General features: G+C 46.0%; 1 protein-coding gene across 2 annotated transcripts in view; it reads left to right on the top strand.

Moving 5' to 3' along the window:
* Positions 1–295: 295 nt before the first annotated feature.
* The window catches only part of LOC146771982 (E3 ubiquitin-protein ligase TRIM38-like), a 93,607-nt gene continuing 73,086 nt past the window's right edge, over positions 296–20,816 (top strand). Inside the window, exons 1-3 of one of the 2 annotated variants that reach the window (XM_085640276.1) lie at positions 296–755; positions 12,208–12,301; positions 16,956–17,186. In XM_085640276.1, coding sequence (XP_085496402.1) covers positions 661–755; positions 12,208–12,301; positions 16,956–17,186 — 420 coding nt within the window. In that variant the 5' untranslated portion in view covers positions 296–660. Of the gene's footprint in view, positions 756–11,497; positions 12,302–16,955; positions 17,187–20,816 lie in introns of those variants that run through there. The other variant, XM_085640277.1, reaches the window with a different exon arrangement.

Here is a 20,816-nt window from a genome sequence, read left to right on the forward strand (position 1 = left end):
AGTGTGGCACATATTTATTTTCAGATCATCCACTGGGTCACGTGATCTGTCTCCTACTCCCGCCCCTTCTGACAGGGGCGGAGCGTGTTGTGGCACACCCCCGGTTGGTCAGGCCCCCCAACCGCCCGAAGAACTAACGCCCCCCACCCCCAACGGCCCACCTCCACCTCCACACTATTGGGAGGTCTCCTCCCTGGGCGTAGCCTCGCGCGCGAGGCAGAAGAGGGGGAAGGCTGCGACGGGCGGCCACTAGAGAGCTGCCCTGCTGATGTCCCACTGCGTGGGACGCGGGCAGCGGCACTCCCAGGATACAAACAGCAGAAACGAAACTGGTCTATTACTGCATCATGGCGGCGGCAGCCCAGTCTCAGAACCTGGAGGACGAAGTCACTTGTTCGATTTGTTTGGAATATTTCAAGGATCCGGTGGTCATAGGCTGTGGACACATCTTCTGCCAGCCCTGCATCTCACGGTGCTGGCAGGGGTCCGAGACAAACCTCGCCTGTCCCCAGTGCAGAGAAATATCCCAAGAGAAAATACTTCAGCCCATCCGGCAGCTGGGAAACCTCGTGGAAATGCAAAAAATTCACCTCCCCTCTTTGAAGCCGCAGGAGAACGTGTGCGAGAAACACCAGCAGCGGCTGCAGCTCTTCTGTGAGGATGACCAGGAGCCCATCTGTGTGGTGTGTGACCGGTCCAGGGACCACCGGTCTCACACCGTCATTCCTATGGAGGAGGCTGCCCAAGAGTACAAGGTATGTGCGAGGCACTGCTGGGATCGCAGCTCTTTGACCATAAACTCTGTACTGCTTGACTGACTGCGACTAAGAGTACAAGCCGTGTGTGGGACAGCGCTGGGACCTCAGTTCTTTTACTGTAGGACCGTGCCCAAGAACACAAGGCCTGTGTGAGAAACTGCGGGGATTCTGTCTGGACTCACGGGCCTGGTGCTATAATGTGCTCCCTAGAGCACGATGAACCCAAAGAGTAGAATTCTCTTGTCACACAGGGTCTGTGTTGTGCCTCATGACTGTAGGCGTGGTGCCAAAGACAACACGGTGTGTCTGCGACAGACTTGTTTTTTAAAATTTTTATTTATTTTTTTGCATCTTTATATAGCGCGAACTCGACCCGAAGGTAATGGAGCGCTTTACATAGCACCGTATTTACATTACACATTCAGGCACGGGGAGATTAAGTGATTTGCCCAGGATCACAGGATGTGGACGCGACCCCGAGGCTCGAACCCTGGTTTCCTGCACCAGAGGCGGCAGCGCAGCCGACGGACCACATCCGTCAGTTCTCCTTGTCTCTGAGAATATAAAATTAGCTAGCATTCGCGCCAAGAATTTTCAATTCTATTAAGGACACGGAGGCGAGGATTATGCTTCTCTTTCTTATTTATTGCTACTCACAGCAGCCAATGAAAACTTTCCTTATGCAAAACAAACTACATTTCCCATGATGCATGCACCACATCACTTCCTGCAGAGCCCCATAAGAGCCAGTAATACCGGAACCAGTCCTCTTTCTTTGCTCCGAACTATAAGTCCAATAATTATAACAAAGTTCAACAACAGCTTCCAACGTGGAAGGAAATCAGACCAGCTGGGAAGAACGTCAACTTCAAGCAGGATTACGACTAATCCATCTTCTTTTCGGATCCTGAAAAAACAGAGATAGAACAACCCGTAACTTCTGTATAATCAGAGTATATATGCAAAACGGGTGGGCAATAATTACAATACTGTATTTTAACCGGGTGGGATAATCCTCGCCTCCGTGTCCTTAATAGAATTGAAAATTCTTGGCGCGAATTCTAGCTAATTTTATATTCTATTACAGGACCGGAGGCTTCGTATTATGCTAGTTTAACGCTGATTAAAAACAACAAAGGATATGTCACCCACCGGTTTATAATAAAGTTGCTTAAACGTTGACTCAGATGACCAGTCTGCAGAATGCATGATATCCTGTACAGTAGAACCCAACATGAAGGTCTTAGAGGCCATAGCGCCTCGAACAGAATGTGCACCAAAGACCTGAGTGTCTACACCCGCTTCCTGCATAACATTTTTGAGCCATCTGGCTATAGTAGCTGCAGTCACAGGTTTGTACGGTTTTTGCAGAGCAATCAACAATTGTACCACACCATCTGGCCTAATAGCCCTGGTACATTCTTCATAAACCTTAAGGCATTGGACCACACAAAGTTTAGCATTGTCGGGAAAAGCATGATAATCCACACTGCGTGACATTGTGTTAGTTCTAGATGTAAAATTAAACGAAACTCCCTCTGGAGTAAATACTCTACCTGTAATATCCAGAGCTTTAACGTCCGAGGAACGTCTACAGGCCGCTAGGCAGAGCAACATGGCCAGTTTGGCTGACAATTGTTTCCTGGACAACATATTGTTGTCGGGCCATCTGTTAAATAGTGACAGAACCAGCGAGACATCCCACAAAGAAGAATACTTTGGTTTGGGTGTAATAGCTACTCTGATACCCTTTAGAAGTTTACATATTAAAGGATGCATTCCGACAGGTTTGCCCTCGATTTGAGAGTGGCCTGCCGAAATGGCGGAGCGGAAGTTATTAACAGAGCGAAACGCTAAACCTTCCGCCACTTTTTCTGACAGGAAGTTTACAATAAAGGGTAATCCTTCCCCCACGGGATCCACATGCTGTCCCATGCACCAACGAACCCAACATCCCCAGGCTGAAGAATATCGTTTCCTGGTAGAGGGGGCCCACGCTTGGTTGATAAAGCCGGAAGCTTGTTCCGAAAATCCTGGCATTTGCCAACGCTGCCTGAAAGTCTCCAGGCCATCATAGACAGATGCCCCGATAGAACCATCGGGTGTTTCTCTCCATGAGGGCCCTGGAGCATCGTCGAGGACCATGGGATCCTCCTGGGGAAGTCGCAACTCGCCTCCAGTAACAACGGGAACCAAGGCTGCGACTTCCACAAGGGAGTCACTAATATCACTTCTGCTTTCTGGCGCATCACCTGCGTGAACACTCGAGGAATGAGAATGAAGGGTGGAAACTCATAATTCAACTTCTGAGTCCACTCCTGCGCAAAGGCATCCGTCGCCAGCGCCAATGGGTCCGGCCTCCAGCTGAAAAACTTCGTCATTTGACGGTTAAGCCTGGAGGCAAACAGGTCGATCTCGCAAAACCCCCATATCTCCTGCAACCACCAGACCACCCGTGGGAGAAGTTGCCAGTCGCTGTAGTCCCTGAGGTGGCGAGAGTTCCAATCCGCCACCACATTGGACTGACCCGGAATGTACTCTGCTATGACTGAAATCTGATGACTCAGGCAATAGTGCCAAAAGGCCTTCGCTATCTCCACCAACATTGAGGACCTCGTGCCTCCCAGTTTGTTGATGTACTGCACTGCCGATATGTTGTCCATCCGAAGAAGGATGCAACATGAGACCTGCCTGGGAGATAGTGTCCGGATCGCAAAAGATCCTGCGGTGAGTTCTAGACAATTTATGTGAAGATTTAACTCTTCCAGGGACCAACGTCCCCCTGTGGAAATATTTCCGCAGCGCGCTCACCAACCCCAATGGCTGGCGTCGGATTCTATGACCACCTCCGGCAGAGAGCCGAAAATTGCTCTGCCGTTCCACGCCTCGACGTGGGCCAAACGCCACTGGATCTCTTCCCTCACTTCTGGGGACAGAGGGACTACATCCGTGTATGAAAGACCCTTCTGCAAGTGCTGAATTTTGAGTCGTTGCAGGGCCTGTAGTGTAGGGGGCCTGGAATATTGCTTGAATGGATGACGCAAGAAGTCCCACTATCCGGGCAATTCCCCTGAGAGAGACCATTTGTTTGGTCAGGAAGGAGCGAAGCTCCTTCTTGATATCCTGAAGGTTGGAATTTGGAAGGCTGAGCTGGGCCGTCTGAGAGTTTATGACGAACCCCAGAAAATATATTGTCTGCGTGGGACACACAACCGATTTTGGCTCGATCACGTACCCCAGGTTCTGCAAGATACGAATGGTCATGCGCAAGTGCTGAACCGCCAACGCCTGAGACTGTGCCATGATGAGCATGTCGTCCAGGTAGACAATCATGCGAACCCCTTGTTCCCTGAGGTAGGCTATGACGGGTTTCAGAACCTTGGTGAAGCACCACGGTGCTGAGGAAAGTCCGAAAGGAAGGACCAAATATTCGTACCACCGGTTCCGCCATTGAAATTGAAGGAATCTGCGATGGGGACGATCTATGGGGACGGACAAATAAGCGTCCTTCCGGTCCAGACGGACTAACCAGTACCCCTGCTTCAACAGGTCCGCCAGCAGATGGATGCCCTCCATCTTGAAGTGCTTGTAAGTCATATAGTGGTTGAAATCCTTCAAATTGAGTACCAACCTGTAACCACCGCCTTTCTTCTGCACCAGAAAAATATTGCTGCAGAAACCACGAGGGCCCTCGTCGCAAGGTGCTATCGCGTGTTTCTGCAGCAATCCTTCTATTTCTGAATCGATGAAATCGCACTCTAGTTGGGAAAAAGAAAGCTGTCTGGGCCGATGAACCTGACAGGGTGTCTGAAAGAACTCTAGATGGAACCCCTGAACTGTCTGCAACACCCAGGCGTCCTGCGATATTTGAACCCAGTTGTGATAAAACTGCTGAATACGTCCCCCCAATGGAAGAAGAAGTAAGTCTGGAGCGCTCACCTGAAGACTCGGTGTTCTGGAATCCTCCCCGATAGGATCCCTTGTTAAAGCGTCGCTTGTTGAAGCGCTGCCTGGTGGGGTAGAAGGTGCCACCGCGGGTGGAGTCCCACTCTCCCCTGCCGCGTCCGAAATCTCCTCGCTGAGGACCTTGGGAGAATTGACGGATAAACGAGCGTCCCCGGCCTCGTCCGGCCCTGTTGAAAACCCCTGCTTGGAATACCCGTTTGATTCCTGCCTGAGCTTTGTCCAGGGTTGTGAAGGTGCCCACGTATTTCGCCACATCTTTGACGAAGCGGTTGCCAAATAGGTTGCCGTCCGCCAAAGGGCCAGGCTCCGCCGCTGCCAACTCCGTAAGGTTAGTGTCCATGCGCATCAGGATGGACTTTCTGCGCTCCGTGAAGATTGCGCAGTTGGCATTACCCAATAGGCAGATAGCCCGCTGGGTCCAGCCCGCCAATACATGGGAATCAATAGCGGTTCCTGATTCCTCCGCCTCCAGAGCCATCTCCAATATCTTGGCTAGGGGACCGACCACATCTAGAAGCTTGTCTTGGCACCCTTGCCATGCGCGGTCTATACCCTTCTTGGGGTCCTTGGCAAACTTTTTAAGGAAAGTTAGCAGACTAGAGTCAATTTCGGGAGTTTCCGCCACCTTGTCCGTAAGGTCCGGTCGGGGACATTCAGACCGCAGTCTGTTGCGCACTTACTTGTCAAAGCTCTTGCGCAAGTTCTCATGTAGGTACGCTGCCACCTGGGATTGAAGGTGAAAGGCGTAGGGGCCGCCTGTGGAGTCTCCACATTTTTAACCTTCCGAGATTTCTTCCTGGGAGGGGAATCATCAGGGGTGTCCGAGGAGGTGGAACCAGGTTCCGAATCAGTGTCCTGAACCCTCTCCCTCTCTGTCGCAGGGCACGGGAGTGACAAATAGGAAGCAGAATGAGGCCAGGACTTAGGTCGTGGCGCCTCTGCCGGCTCCTCAGTTGGGGTAGTGAAGCCATGATGCTTCGCGAACCTCTCCAATTGCCTAGAAATAGGCCTCCATGCAGTCGCCAAAGCCTGCTGCACAGTTCCCGGAACTGCCTTCTCCAGGGCCTTGTTGACTGACTCCTGCACGGAAGCGTCCAGGGCCTCAACAATATTATCTTCGATGGCAGGTGTACCCACCTCCTCCTCATACAAAGGTGTCATCCTCCTCGTAGTGCACCCAATTGTCCATGGTGGAACCAAATTTGTAGACGTACTTGCTCATAAGGCAGCAGTAAGGAGGAGTAACAGGGGGGGAGCCAACCCTCAGCACCACACCACCGGTACCTAGCTCCTCAGCAAAAGCTGTATCCCAATTATTACAGCCCACAGGGCGTAATGGAGCCAAAAGAGCAGGAAAAGATCCAAGGAGGTGTGCTCCCTCCAGGCCCAAGTCTTTTTTACAGCCAGCCAGGCGTAGTAGATGCTCTCTGTATGGAAATCAGCCTTGAATGGCGAAAAACAAAAGAAAAACTACAGAAAACGGGCAGTTTAAACGTGCGTAGCCCAAATCCTACCAAAATAGCCCAATTGGGCTACGCACGTGGAAACCTGAAGCAAAAAAAACTAAAGTGACCGGCTCCCAGAGCACCGGCTTATTAGGAGAGCCTTCGCGCTACACGATAATGATCTGCCATAATGATATGCACCCACCGAAGGCGGGGCGGTACCGTGCTGTTTATACAAATGAAGAGCTTCGACGCGCTGTTGTGCAATCTATCAGACGCTTGGGAAAAGTGCCATAAACTGGCGCGATGCCCCCACGCATCGAACGCCGTGTGTATGGACCTCGGCTAAGCCCTGAGACCTCCCCGCTCCCAGCGGGAGCTCCGTAGCGCTCAGAGCGCGAAATCAGGCTCGTCCCGCAAAATCGGGCGTTCGTGTCAAAATGCAACGCGGCGTTCAAGGAGACTTTAAATCAAACAATGATGTGTTACATGCTGCCAGCGGCGCTTTAATCATTAAAATAATGTATTTAATATTACAATAATCGAGAGCTCAACTTATCTGTCTGCATGAGCAGCAAAGAAAGAGGACTGGTTCCGGTATTACTGGCTCTTATGGGGTTCTGCAGGAAGTGATGTGGTGCATGCATCATGGGAAATGTAGTTTGTTTTGCATAAGGAAAGTTTTCATTGGCTGCTGTGAGTAGCAATAAATAAGAAAGAAAAGCATAATACGAAGCCTCCGGTCCTGTAATAGAATATGTTGTTTCTGTGTGACCTGGCTGAGGTAAAACAAAGTTCATAGTGTACGACAGGGTCGTAGTTTAGCAATATATGTTTTGGGGGGCATGGCCCCAGTGATGACAAACCTTTATTTACATACTCGAACAGGACGAAGGAGTCGTATTATTTTGCGATATCAATTGAAGATTAAAACTGGTTTGTCACCGGAGGTATTAACAAGAATTGAAGCACATTGGTGCTAGAGTAAACACCTGTGTAGAGATTGGGCTATGCTATTATTGCTTTAATGATCTCGACATAAACAAGATCGTACAGAATTGACGGACTTGCAGAAGTTTTTTGCCTTTGACATGTGGCATATGAGACAAATCCTGAAAGTAGAGCTTGTTTTTCCTGCTTGGTGTAGTGATGCTTTTCATCTGCTGCTGAGTCATTCCGAGTAGAGATGTATATAGACTCTTGAATTCTTTAATTGGAGCATTGGATTCCCGGCTGTACATTCCTAATATGTGTTTGGAGTAGTATTAGATGTTGTGTAAAAAGGAGTTTTTCTTCTATGGAAGATATATACGTATCATATTCCTGCAGGAGGTGGAGCCTATGAATGAATCCCACCAAAACGTGTCAACAAATTGATGGTACACAACTTACCGCTAGTGGACATTCTTACATGATCAAATTCAAGGATGCTTACTGATGTGTATGGTAGAGGTGCGATTTCTTCGCTTTAAATTTCTCCCATTTTATAAATATGGCACAGAATTATAAATATGGCTCAGTGTCTACTGGCCACTAGGAGCAAAAGGCCCTCTGTTTGTCAATGCGACACTAAAATAGGAGAAAAGTAAAATGTAAAGTTAATCATTAAGGTACTTTTTCGTTTTACTTTTCTCCCTTTTAAAAGCCTTCAGAAACATCATTTTGTTCTCATGCTCCAATATTGAGTCCACAAGGACTTTTATTTAAGAGTTAAATACCTCTGTGCTTCACCTCTGACCCATAAAGCTGACTGAGCACTGCTCATTATCAGTCTCTGCAGCCTGATGATAAAAATGTAAAGTAAACTTTGGCCTTACTCAACATTAAAAGAAAAATGCGACCCTGTGCTTATTTAAAAGTGAACTCAAGGCTCCGTGCTACTTTAAAGGTGTCTGAACACCTGGATTATATAGTCTGATCTATCTATATCTACACGTGTGTGTGTATGTGTGTGTGTGTGTGTGTGTGTGTGTGTATATATATATATATATTACCTACTGGCGGTCGCCAGTAGGTAGTTATAGTTAGGACCACGTTTCCATAGGAAAACCTCAACATTCTATTTTGAATAACTTTGGCGCCGGTCGACGAATCCTCGCGAATTTCTCAAAATAGGTGGGGCGCTACGCTCCGCTCCTACCCTGAAAGTCTCGGGGGGATCCGTCAAGCGGGGGCTGAGATAAAAGGGGGGTCCCAAAACGCGTTTTTCCCATGCATTTTTCCATAGGACCTTTAGAACGAGCTACAGCCCGAACGGCTGAACAGAATTACTCAAAATTTGGCAGAGAGGTAGTCCCTAGGTCAAGGAAGTGCCTTTTGTAGGTTTGGTGTAAATCTGTTCAGTAGATTCTGAGAAAATAGCCTTTAAATCAATATATATATCTGAGCCCGCTTACGGTACGCTTACCGTACGCTTACGGTAAGCGTACGGTGGCGTGCGCGAGCGCGATTCTGATTGGCTCTTAGATCTTAGTAAACATTCGAATCGGCCGAAACCAGGAAGCGGCGGCCGCCATTTTGTGTATTTCACTCTGAAAAAAAAGAGTGAAAACAAGGAAAGGGGGCAATGAGGAGAGTTACAGACCCCCTAACATTTGTGAGGTGGTCAAAGAAGGACTGTAAAGTACAAAGAAAACATTTATTGATTTTAAAAAAAATCACGGGGTACGCGTACGGTAAGCTTACGGTAAGCGTACGGTAGAAAAAATAAAAAAAAATAAATGAAAAGCAGATTTAAGAGTTTAGATATTAGGGAGCTCTAAAAAGAGCCGTTGTGTTTATGAAATGATTTTTTAGTGGTACCTACAAGTAAGTACCGATGCAGAGTCTAAGGTTCAAGAGGAAGACTCTGTTCCCTTCATCATTGAAGTGCACACCATCTCCTCTATAAATGTCTTGCATGTCATAACGCAAGTTGTTGTGGTAAATGGCACCCATACCATAGTCACGGAGGAAAGCAGAAACAGATTTGTTGACGTGCTTTCTTGCTTTGTCATCGCACCGCGTGCCCACCGTGCGTGCACGGCACTAACTGCGTAAAGTGGGCGCACGGTGCGCGAAGCGCACCGCGTGCTCACTGTGCGCGCACGGTGCGCGAAGCGCACCGTGCGCGCACGGAACGCGCACGGAACGAACTGCGTTAAGTGGGCGCGCACGCCACGAATGGCGTAAAGTAACTTAGCATTTAAAAAACCGTACAAATTCACTGAAAAAACCATAGGTTTCACACACGTTATAGTTAGGAATTAGCATTTAAAAAACCTTGCAAATTCACTGAAAAAACCATAGGTTTCACACATGTTATAGTTAGCGGAAATTTTACTGATAAAAAAACAATGAAATTCCCCCGTTATAGTTAGTGCAGGCAACTATAACTCACGCGACCGCAATCTTCTGCTGATGACATATGTGTCTTTATGAAAAAAAAATATTTGTAATATATGTATAGCTAAAAATGTATGGAAGAAGACATGGGCAAATAAGTGTCTAAATACAGTATTAGCATCAGCAGAGGATTGCGGTCGCGTGAGTTATAGTTGCCTGCACTAACTATAACGGGGGAATTTCATTGGTTTTTTATCAGTAAAATTTCCGCTAACTATAACATGTGTGAAACCTATGGTTTTTTCAGTGAATATATATATATATGTGATTAACAAAAGGCATCTATATTCCTGCTAAATATTATGCCACTAATCCATACATGCCGATATTTTAGAAGAGGTAAGGGGGAGATTGAAAAATAAAATAGCGGGAGAATGTATTTCTCCCATTGACTTCTATCGAAGCAGTGGTAATTTCAGGCGGGAGACAACCAACATACAGCAATTGTTTGCTTCAAAAATCGTGAGTCTCGCGCCTGAATCAGGTCTGTTGGTGTGTATGCGAAACCCCAGGTACATGCATTCAGTGGAACCGAGCCACCTGACGCTACTTCAAAGACCAGCCACACAGTACTCATGATGGGGAGGAAAACTAGCCCCCTCCCCAGGCTTTCCGCACCACATTTGCCTTTGAATAGCTCTTGCAGTGCCCTCCTCTTGTTTTAGCTGTAGAGCGAAGTCAGAAGATTGGGGCCAGGTACAGGAAGAGTTCTGGCGATCTGGTGGTTTCTGGGGCGAAGATGACTTTTGATGTGTGGTGGCCTGAGCTAGGACATCCCGGAATAGAGGCTGAAAATGGCGGCGCTCTCCACAACAAATCCACAATGTTAATTTTTGTTGTGCAGGGAACACACTTGCTTGAAAACAAAGGAGATTTGGTGACTAGATAACTGGTTTTACCCTTTAAAATATGCTGCTTTAACCACAAGGGAGAAATATCTGAAGCAGATGGCCGTAAGCATATCACAATAAAAAGGAGCGTACATATGCCCTATTTGAGAAAAAATGAATCTGATTTTACTACTCTTAGCTGACTTTATTTACCAGGTAGTTATGGTATAACATTTGATACCTATGTCAGATTCCATTAGGTTTTTTCTGGTATTTTAAATTTGCATCTTTTTAATGAGATTTAGACATTTTCAATTCTTTGTCCAAACATTATTATTGTGTTGCCTTGCTGTTGCGTGTGTAACATATGTATGTTTTTGAGTTAAACTATGCTGCTTGAGCAAGCTTGCAAATCAGTGAATTGGGTATTCCCCACAGTTATAGCTCAAACCAAGACGCTGACTTCTCTCCCCCATAACTTTACTCTCCGATTTCAAACACTCTTTATCCACACATCCTTGCATACATCTGACTGAGTTCTCCCTTAAACATTTTAACAAAATTATTCGTGGGGAGACTCCAGCTATATATTATCTTGTACATATTTACCTTCCACTGTTTTCAATAGTAGGTAGTTTTCATTATCCTAATTTCTCTTCACCATTTTAATGATCTATTTACTCAAATCCCTTTCCAATTGACCATATATATTCAGCGTCACAATCCATTGTATAAAGCAAAGATCTGGTCGACGTTTCCTAAGTAAACTTTCAAGTGACGCGAGTTGCAGTGGTATGTCTGGTGTAAGGGTGGAGCAGATACTTGCTGGAACAATGAACTCTCTGGAAAATAGTGCCACAAATGATTGACGACATATATCACATAGATAATGCGACTAATATATTAAGGTTCTTGATTTGTTTATGTAAGTTGACTTCTCTTGGTTATTCTGGTGTTAATGAGGGTTGGTCTTATGTATCATGCTATTTACATTCATATGTCTGAAGCCACTATGTATGTGGATACCTATAAATTAATAACATAGAGGTATTTAAAAAGTGATGCGAGTTGCAGAAGAACTCTCCTCTTAAGCATAGGGTTGAATATGCAGTGTGTTGTGATCTTTTGAATTGTGCTGCATGCGCATGCTATTCCATCTCCATGGCAGCATTCTGTTGAGACAGTTTACTCCTGGAGTAACAGCAGGCTGGCAGCAGGAGTTGGTGGTCTATGCCTCATGACAGAATAAAGCTTAAAAAATCTACCTGAACGTGTCTTCGTAATACAGTGCTCTCTCATTCTCAATAATTCTGTACCCCCGATTAGAGCCCTCGCATGTTGAGAGCTTCACAATTTTACACTTGACTTCAAGGACAGCCAGACCCCCTCTTTCCAAACATTGAAGGGCTTTACCCATATCCTTGCGCCGATGTCATTGTTTCCCACTGTGGGTGTCAATGGACAAGGTGAATGGATGAATACATTCAGATTTTATGTCTCAGCCTTGTTTGTGTGGGAATAAGTCAGAATGATTATGGGGAGCTTTCTTGTAATTCCAGAGTAGGTGCTGTTTGTTGAGAATAAGAGTGGGAACCAGTAGATCTTCCACATCAATGTGCAGCTTATCCATTGAAGATCTGGAGTCCTGATCAGACTGGAAGACGCGCATCAAGCGGGAAGGGCTGCAGCCCAAACTGAGCAGTTATGTGGTCCATAGGAAATGTGGTTGGTTTGCTATCGGTCTGAAAGTGGGGGTACATTAAAAAATTGCTCCCGCATATCACTGGTGTTGAATCATCATGTTTTTGTTAAAATTATTTATAGAAAATGCTTCAGTCGCTTGATTCAAATGAGAAGCAACCTGGAAGATGTGAAGAGATTCGCAACAGATGAGGACAAGAAAAGATCAGAGCTGAAGGTGAGTGTCATTGGCAGGTGGGGTCCCCTTTAATGAGTGAAGCAGCCAGAAATAAAAGGTGCATAGTATAGGACTTTCCTGTTACTAATGACTAGTACAGGGGAAGATGGCGGATGAGTATATATCCCAGAGTATGACCTACTGTAGGAGATGGGGAGCTTACAGATAAAGTATCACTGCAGCTCACCGGGATCTAGGAAGGAATTGAAAGCTTACCTTCTAATGACAAATTAGTCCAATCTAAACTGGTTGGATGGAAACTCTGATGTTGAGGTCAAAGGACTCAACATCAGAGGTCAAAGGATGTTGAGTCTGATTAATCTGCCCAGCAAAGAATAGAAATGAAAGGAGGCCATGATGGCTAGCATTTGCCTTCCATCACAATCCAATTTCACTAAGGGAAAACCAGTGGGTTACAAGGGTGTTACGTATAGTTAATTATTACGTTTTACTATTGTTAAAAACCGTTTACCACTTTCATGAAGTACTAATATGTTAACTTTTTGTTTTGAAAATTGTATAGATTATCAACCTATCGATTTAAAAAAAAATGTGATACCTTTGCACCCGTTTGAGGAATGCCGTCACACTTTAGCAGACTTTTTCCACTGGTTTAATTGTGGAAGGAGTAATATTTTGCAGGGTTGTTTGAAGGGGGTGTAAAGAGAAAATGGAGATCCCAAAATATGCTTACATTGAATATATGAAACATATACTTTTAAATTATGCACTGTCTGAAAACCAGGAGTCGTATTTTATTTAAATTTGGCAGGATTACATATAATGGTGTGCACATGCCTATTTTGTGTAGTGCAGGTATGTTATGTCATTATTTTTATAAGTTTTAATGTATAATGTATCTAAAGTTAGTACTATTTGTTATGGCGGTATTTTTGTAAAAATGTCGGTATTTCGCCTACCACGGTCATTAGCTGATTAGGTGATCATAAAAAAGTTAAAGGCACCCATGTTATTGTGTACACTTTCACCATGTTGTTTGTTATTTCTTCCGATGTAGGTAAGTATTAGGTTTGGCATTTTTGACCTAATTTTTACCACCTTAGTAAAGTGGTAATAGGTAGAGCAAAATAGTTTTAACTCTCTAGATATTTAAAAAAAAAATCTACAGAGCAGCACTGGAGTACTGCTGCCCCCCAAAATATTTTTGAAAAGGTTAATGTTTGGTTATAACTTTTATCCCACTGTACAATAGTGTTTTCTTTTTAAGTTGCACCGTAATTTTTAGTAATTACAGCGCTACTCCATGCACTTGTTTGTGTGTATTTAAATATGTAAAACATTGAAAAACCTCTTTAGCACACTATAGTAATAAAATATAATGTCTTACAGTGTATTTCCAATTTTTTTGGGGGGGGGGATCAGCGCTACTCCAGCTAAACTCCGTATTTTTTAAGCAACATATATATAATCTTATAAATATTTTTCTCTACCTATTACCACTTTAGTAAAGTGTTAATAGGTAGGGAAAAATACCACACCTAATATTTGCCTATATTGAAAAGGCAGTCATTAGCCAATCAGCTAATGAAATGTCATCGCTATATACCTCAGGAGTACAGCGGTACTACCGCGGCCACAGATAAAGAGCAGTGCTATCATGAGTGATGTCATTGACCATGTCATGAGTGATGTAATGTGCGAGGTCATAAGCAGTGCATTGTGGAGGCATAAGTTATAGTTAACTCTGCTTCACAGTTGTACCAGTGAAATATGAGCCTAACTACAACGTCCCTATAACCTTTGGTTTTTTCCAGTGAATTTCTAAGGTTTTTTAATGTTAATACCTAACAATAATGTCCCTGTAACCTTTGTTTTTTTCAGTAAATTTTTCTAATTCTATTTTCTAGTGGAGAAAGGGGGTGGGGCCTCCCATGAGCTCTCAGAAGTCCTGCTGTGTGGGACTTACTGGGGGTAACAGGAGGGTTGTTGGCCCCCAAGGACCCTCCGTATCCAAGGGAACATCAACCCTCAACCAGTAGTGCACCAGGAGGTGCGTTTGCAGAGTGGTGGAGAAAGGAGGCGGGCCTCGGTTGAGTTCTCAGCAATCGCGCTGTTTGGGACATACTGGAGGTAACAGGAGGGGCTCGTGGCCCTCAAGGAACATTAGCAGGCAAGGGGACTTAAACTCCCAACCAGTTGTGCTCCAGGAGGCCCTTTGCAGAGTGATTGAGAAAGGGGGCGGTGCCTACAACTTCCCCCAGGTTGGCCTTTTGTTTTTCTCATTGAGGGGACGAGGCCCCCACTCCGGGCTGATTTCGGGCTTGGAGACCCAATCCACAGGTCTTTGCCAATACACTACAACCCAGTGACCTCTGTTGGGGACTACGGGGGAGCCTCTAGGCCCCCGCGGTGCATGCTGTCAGCTCCCACAAAGCAAAAGCAATCTGCTACCTCCTGAGGGTGGGCAACTCAGGGGTTAGCAGGAGCCGTCCCTGGAGGACCGCGACCGCCCACAACCCCTACATTAATATATTTCAGCCCCCCCCCTGATTTTTGATAAAATGGCCCTGGGAGGTGGCAGAATACGGGGCTGCGGGGGGGAGAAGATGGGGGGGTGGGAGGGGCAACGCCACGGCTGCCCAACCTGCACTCATTTTATGTTTAGCCCTGGAAGGGGCTGCAGGGGAGGCCATACGGGCCCCTGCATTATTTTGGTATGATTTGCCGTGGGGAGGTGGCGGAGTGCGCGCAGGCCTAGCAGGACCACCCGCATACATATTGTTAATTCCCCCGGGGAGGTGGTGGTCCCCAGGCTGCGGGGGTCACATGCCCCTCCCCGCATTCGTTTATAAACATTTGCCCCAGGGAGGTAATGGTCCTCCAGGGTGCGTGGGTGCTGCGTGAGTGCCCCCCACATACATAAAAAACAATGCCCCGGGGAGGTGGCAGTTTTTGGGGCTTTCATAAACCCTAGGAAGGGGGCCCCAAGGACCCCCCTCCTATTTCACTAGCATTGGGTGCTGGCCCACCTGGGAATTAATTAAAAACAAGCATGCAATTTAAAAAATGCTTCTTTGACCTGTCGGGGACCAACTTTATGGGATCTACCCCCTTTTCTTTTTTTCTTGGTTGAAGTGTTGGCAACCAATCGGAGCTCTGCATTTCCCTGTAGGAGCTCGTTTTTCGTGGTCGTCACGGCTGCAGATATCGCTAGCTCTGTTTTTCTTATATTTCTTAACAACTACTGAACAAATTTAAACCACAATCTACCTTTCTGCCAAATGTAATTCTATCCAGCAGTTCGAGCTGCAGGCGTGTCTAAAGGTCTTGTGTGAATTAATATTGTAAAACACACTTTTTTATACACGCCTTGTTCTCAGTCCCCAATTGACGGATCACCCCACAACTTTTTCGGGAAAACTTTGTGAAGATTCGCCAATTGGCACCAAGGTTATAAGTTATAGGCAAGTAAAAAAAATGCTTTTCCTATGGAAACATGGTCATGACTATAAATACCTACTGGCAACCGTCAGTAGGTAATGTATATATCTCTATCCGGTGCATGTAAGCCAGGGGAGGCAATGGTGGGTACCACTGTGCATTGCCATTCCTGTTGAATAACATTGGCTGGGCCATTGCAGAAAGGTGGGCCCACTCTTTGAGAACCCAGTGTAGTACAACGAGGGAAGGAAGTGTGATAACCATAGCCCAACCTCCACCTGTTGGAATAGCTTCATTTTTGTTTCTTCAGTCTGACAATGTCCTGGGTTCTTGTGAGTCGGTGTCTGTCTAGGATGGTTAATTTCGGAGTCAGGTACTCTGGGGTGGAGGTGTTGGGGGGCTGCCGAGTGTCTTTTTAGGTGATGGAACTAACCTTGAAGTTGCGACAGAGCCAGTTGAGCTGAAATGTACACATTTCTTCAGGTGTTTAATTGGGTGTGCTGGAAGGATGCCTTTCGATGGGGACCTTGGGGAGGGGGAGAGGAGCAGGGTAATGTAGAGTAAAACGTAAAATAGGGCATTGCTGCTATACATATAACACAAATGGAAGACTAAGCAGATACAGACACTGGGGGAGAAGAGAGAATCTTTTCTGGGCTCCAAAGAATCCACAGTTTGCAAACGTGAATACTATCGAACTACACCATCAGACTGTAGATTGAGAAGTGTAAAAAAGAAGAAAAAACACAAGGCAGCAGACCTTTTCCATCTGTGCACCCATGATGTGGACCCACATCCCCTATCCATCAGGACCTCCGTATAGTGCTCCAATTTAAGAAAAGAGTTAAAGACTCTTTAAAGAAAAGGACATCTTAATGAATTAACCATCTACAACCCATCAACCTCTCCTATTACTTAACGTTATGCAGAACTGTCCCCATGTAAAGTGCTCTGCCCCTTTTGCCTAGGTTTGCGGCACAGAAATGCCATATACAAGTTTCCTCGTTATCCGAGTATTGTCTCGAAATGCAGTGGGGCAGAAGCCACAGGAGTTATTTCCTTTAACAAATGAATATTTTTCTGTCTAGAGATGTGATATGTGACGTCACTAGTGAAGTAATCAATAACATCATTTGTGATGGCACATCATGAGCTATGTAATGTCATGAGTGAATTACTACTGACTTCTTTATGTTAAAAAGATCTGTTGGTACTTTCATCAGCTTGAACTAATGTCACCTGTTTTTTTCAGGGTGAATATCAAAGCCACGCTGAGAAAATCACAAGAACCTTTGAAGATCTGCAGAAGTTTCTAGAGCAAGAAAAGAAAAACATACTTGGCAAGCTGGAGAAGGAACAGACAGAACATCTACAGAAGATTACTCTGAAAATGACTGACCTGGAGAAACAAAATGCCTCCTTCAAGAATCTGATCGAAGAGCTTGAGCGAGTGTGTCACAAGCAGGATGTGGAGTTACTGATGGTGAGGGAGTGTGAGGGTTTAAAATGTACACATCTGGAAGAGCTGTATTCTCTACTCATGAGATGCGGAGCTCCTGGAGGTAACTGGATTAGAAATCTACAGCAGCATGACTTACCCATGCCCCAGTGCCATGGAGGGAAGTGTGGGAGCAAGTTATGGAGTTAAGGAAGGCAAAAGGGCTCCAAAATCTACCGATCTAGAATAGCTGCATTCCTTCTCAAAGTGAAGTGTGAGCCTTTCCATTCCACACCCAACAGTATGTCTCTTGATAAGGGAAAGAGAGGATATTTATGTCGGGGACAGATTATATTTGACCTGCAGAGATTCTAGAGTCTGAACTCAATAGTCTGTATCGGACTATTGCAGTCTGCTTGCCTCTAGTCAGTGTGTTCAACCTTGATTTGACATTGGCTTCTTTTAGGACTGCTCATCTTGGAAGCATCCTAGACCAGATCATATCATATGTCTGATAGGCATACCTTAGTATGTGTATTATGTTAACATGCCAGTTATAATCGCCTTGGTTTTTCTGTGACCAACTTTAGCCATGTCTTTTATCCCATCTTTCCTACCGCTATCTTTCTTCCCCCACAGGTTTATCCTCCCCATAATCTCCTGCCCTCCCATTAACTCCTTCGCTCTCCTGCCTCACAGCGCTTTGTGCGCGCACACTGGACACTCACAAGTGTTTTCCTCCTATTGTTTGCCAACACTGGGAAGAAAACAATACAAAGAAACGCGCAGGCCGCAAGACCTGCTGCTGCATTATTCCCATGCAGTGCGTTTGCCAACTACTTACCTATATACTTCCCTGACATTTGCCCTCTGTCTTTGAATGTACAGCAAATGTGAGGGGGCAGGTTAGCAATTCCCTCCCTGGCCTTGCCCAAGGGCTTGGGAGTGGGGATGACACCGATGACATCTCTCCTTGCCTAGGGGAGAAGAGAGGTCACTCTATATTTGTATCAAGCAGCTTCCGCGTTTCCTGGTGTTGTGTACACCCCAGGCCCTAAATCTTAGACTCTCTGTACCTGATCCGAGGTTAAATAGTAGAAGGTGTCCCTCACTCCAAGCCCCCACACAATCAATCAATCGATCTATCAATCCACATTTGTATAGCGCAGCACTGAAACCCCTAGGAGTATTTGGTCGCTGTGGATGCGACGTCTTTGTCAAAGAGGCAGGTCAAAAACAAGCAGAAAGAGGAAAAATAACGCGCAGAGTGTGTAGAGAGAGGACAAAATGGAGGGCAGAAGTGGGCAGGAAAATGAGCAGAAAGCCAGCTGAAAAGAAGGCAGAAAACGAGCAGAGGAGGCACAAACCTAAGGCAGCAGAGGGTAGCGGACTGAGGGCAAGCTGGACAGGATAACTGTCGCATGGGGAGCTAGCACGAGGACCTGCTTTACTCCTGGGAAGGCATGTAAACCTCCTATGGCCTTGCCCAAGATTGATAGGTTGAAGAGAACTTACCTGCAGGAAGCATTGTTTTTACACCCACCTCACAATGCCCAAGATTGAGTGGAGTCTTTGAAAAATAATAATGGCATTTGACAGTTTATCTATCCCTCCCTATCACCTTGTTCCAAAAGGGCGTGGGAAGAAGTGCCAGCTAATAGCCACCTATGCAGACCGTTCGCAACTGAGAGCAGGCTGTAGGGGTAACAGGCGATTCACGCCTTGTGGCCTGCTGCTCTCGGGGCTCATGTAAGCGCAGAACAGGGTCACCCATCACCTGCCTCTGCACCAAGTGACAGGCTCCTCTGTAACTCGCTGAATTGTGCTGGCCAGCTGCCTAGCTGCCAACGTTTCAGATTGCTATGTGTGACTTTTTCATAATTCTTCTCAGCCTCCTCGTAGTGTTGCTGGGCGGGTCGGCAGAAAAACAATTAAATTGATTCCTGCCGTAGCCAGCCTTTGCCCACTGGATCCTCCCAATCATAAACAAACTTCAAAACCTTACCTGAAACTCACGAAACTTGTTCAGGCCACACAGAAATGAAAGCAGCTGCCATTCAGCAAGAAGCTCTTGACCATCAATCTGAGCAGAAGTGCTTGATTGCTGCTGAGAAGTGCCAGTACTCGCCTATCAAAAGCATTGTAGCAGTGCTGAGAAGTGTCAGTACTCGCCTATCAAAAGCATTGTAGCAGCCCGAGAAGTGCCAGTACTCGCCTATTAAAAGCATTGTAGCAGCGCCGAGAAGTGCCAGTACTCGCCTATCAAAAGCATTGTAGCCATGCCGAGAAGTGCCAGTACTCGCCTATCAAAAGCATTGTAGCAGTGCTGAGAAGTGCTAGGGCTATCTCTGCCAAATACTCAGTACCAGCTATGCTTGCCTATTTAAAGCAGTGCCCTCAGTGGAATCCAGAATTGTGGGAGAGTTACAGGGTGGGGGGGTCCTTCTATTGGTAGTGGGCTTGTAGGCACTGCTTTTCACTGCCATGGGACTTGCCTGTTATTCTTCCAGCCTCCTGGAATTATGGCTGCCTCCCAGTACCGGTAATTCCAGGGGCTGTTGTAGGCAGGGGTGGACGGATGACAGATATTATTTCGAGCCAATCGTAATGGGGACAGAATGTTGTGTGGCCTATTTAGGCTGCTATAGTTCCTTCTACAAGCAGCAAAGAAATGCTGTCTCCGTAAACTGTTAGTCTCCACCCCAACCACAGGGAAAAATGCTGCAGATAGGAGACAGCTGACCGACCCCTTCATTTCTTTGGACGTTCATTGACTTAGGATTCAGACCACTAGCACCCCTGTATCTACTCCTGTCCATTCCTTACTATCCCTCAAAAGCTTGCTCCCCACTTGCCACTCTAGATCAGGCCTAATGTCGCAACGTCCTTTCAAAACGTTTCATGTATCCCGAAACCAGTGTGCTGAGAACTCCTAATACAGTAGTCTCCACCCGCTCCCTCAACCCTATCAGGTTACATGCATACACCATCGCTAGTGGTCACGATTCCCAGATCCACGTATGAGGTGCTCCTCTAGTCCAAGTCTTAGCTCTGCGTTGTGGACTTGTTGGCCCAATTTTATAGAGGATAAAACAGGGCTACAGATCTCATGATGAAAACACCTGGTCTTGGTGAGCTTCTCGCAAAACGTGGGAGCTCTGAAACTGGTACTTCTGTTCTCTCTTATCAGAGAAGCCTTCAGTTGAGAGGCCAATAATTCAAAGGGAAGAAAGTCTCCGCGCCCCCTTCAACCAGTCTAACCAAGTGTGAGGCGCAAATGCTTAATGTGAGCAGTTCCTCTACTCCAAAAATACCTGAAGACTTGATGTCACCAGAAACCCCATGTTCCAAAATTGGGGTTTTATTTTAGAAGTCATTTTCTCAGTTGTGTTAGGCTAGTTAGATCAGTTCAAATTAACCAAAAATACAATTCCCAGGATGCACTAGGTTGATATAGAAAAGGATAGGGTTCGACTATGGAGCCATCGGGTAGCTTTACATACCCCAGGCTCTGTGGCTCTGTGCTGCTCAGTCAACCGCAACATTTGAGCCACATGTCTCTATATTTCCCTTTGTTTTGTTCCCGTGTGCAGGATACAGGACAAATGCTCGCTACACACTTGCGAGTCACTTCCTTCCTTTGGGACCTAGCACCTCTCTTGTTTAACATCTCTT

The sequence above is a fragment of the Triturus cristatus genome, unplaced genomic scaffold (genome assembly GCF_964204655.1).
Source record: "Triturus cristatus unplaced genomic scaffold, aTriCri1.1 SCAFFOLD_168, whole genome shotgun sequence".
In the NCBI taxonomy this organism is placed as follows: domain Eukaryota; kingdom Metazoa; phylum Chordata; class Amphibia; order Caudata; family Salamandridae; genus Triturus; species Triturus cristatus.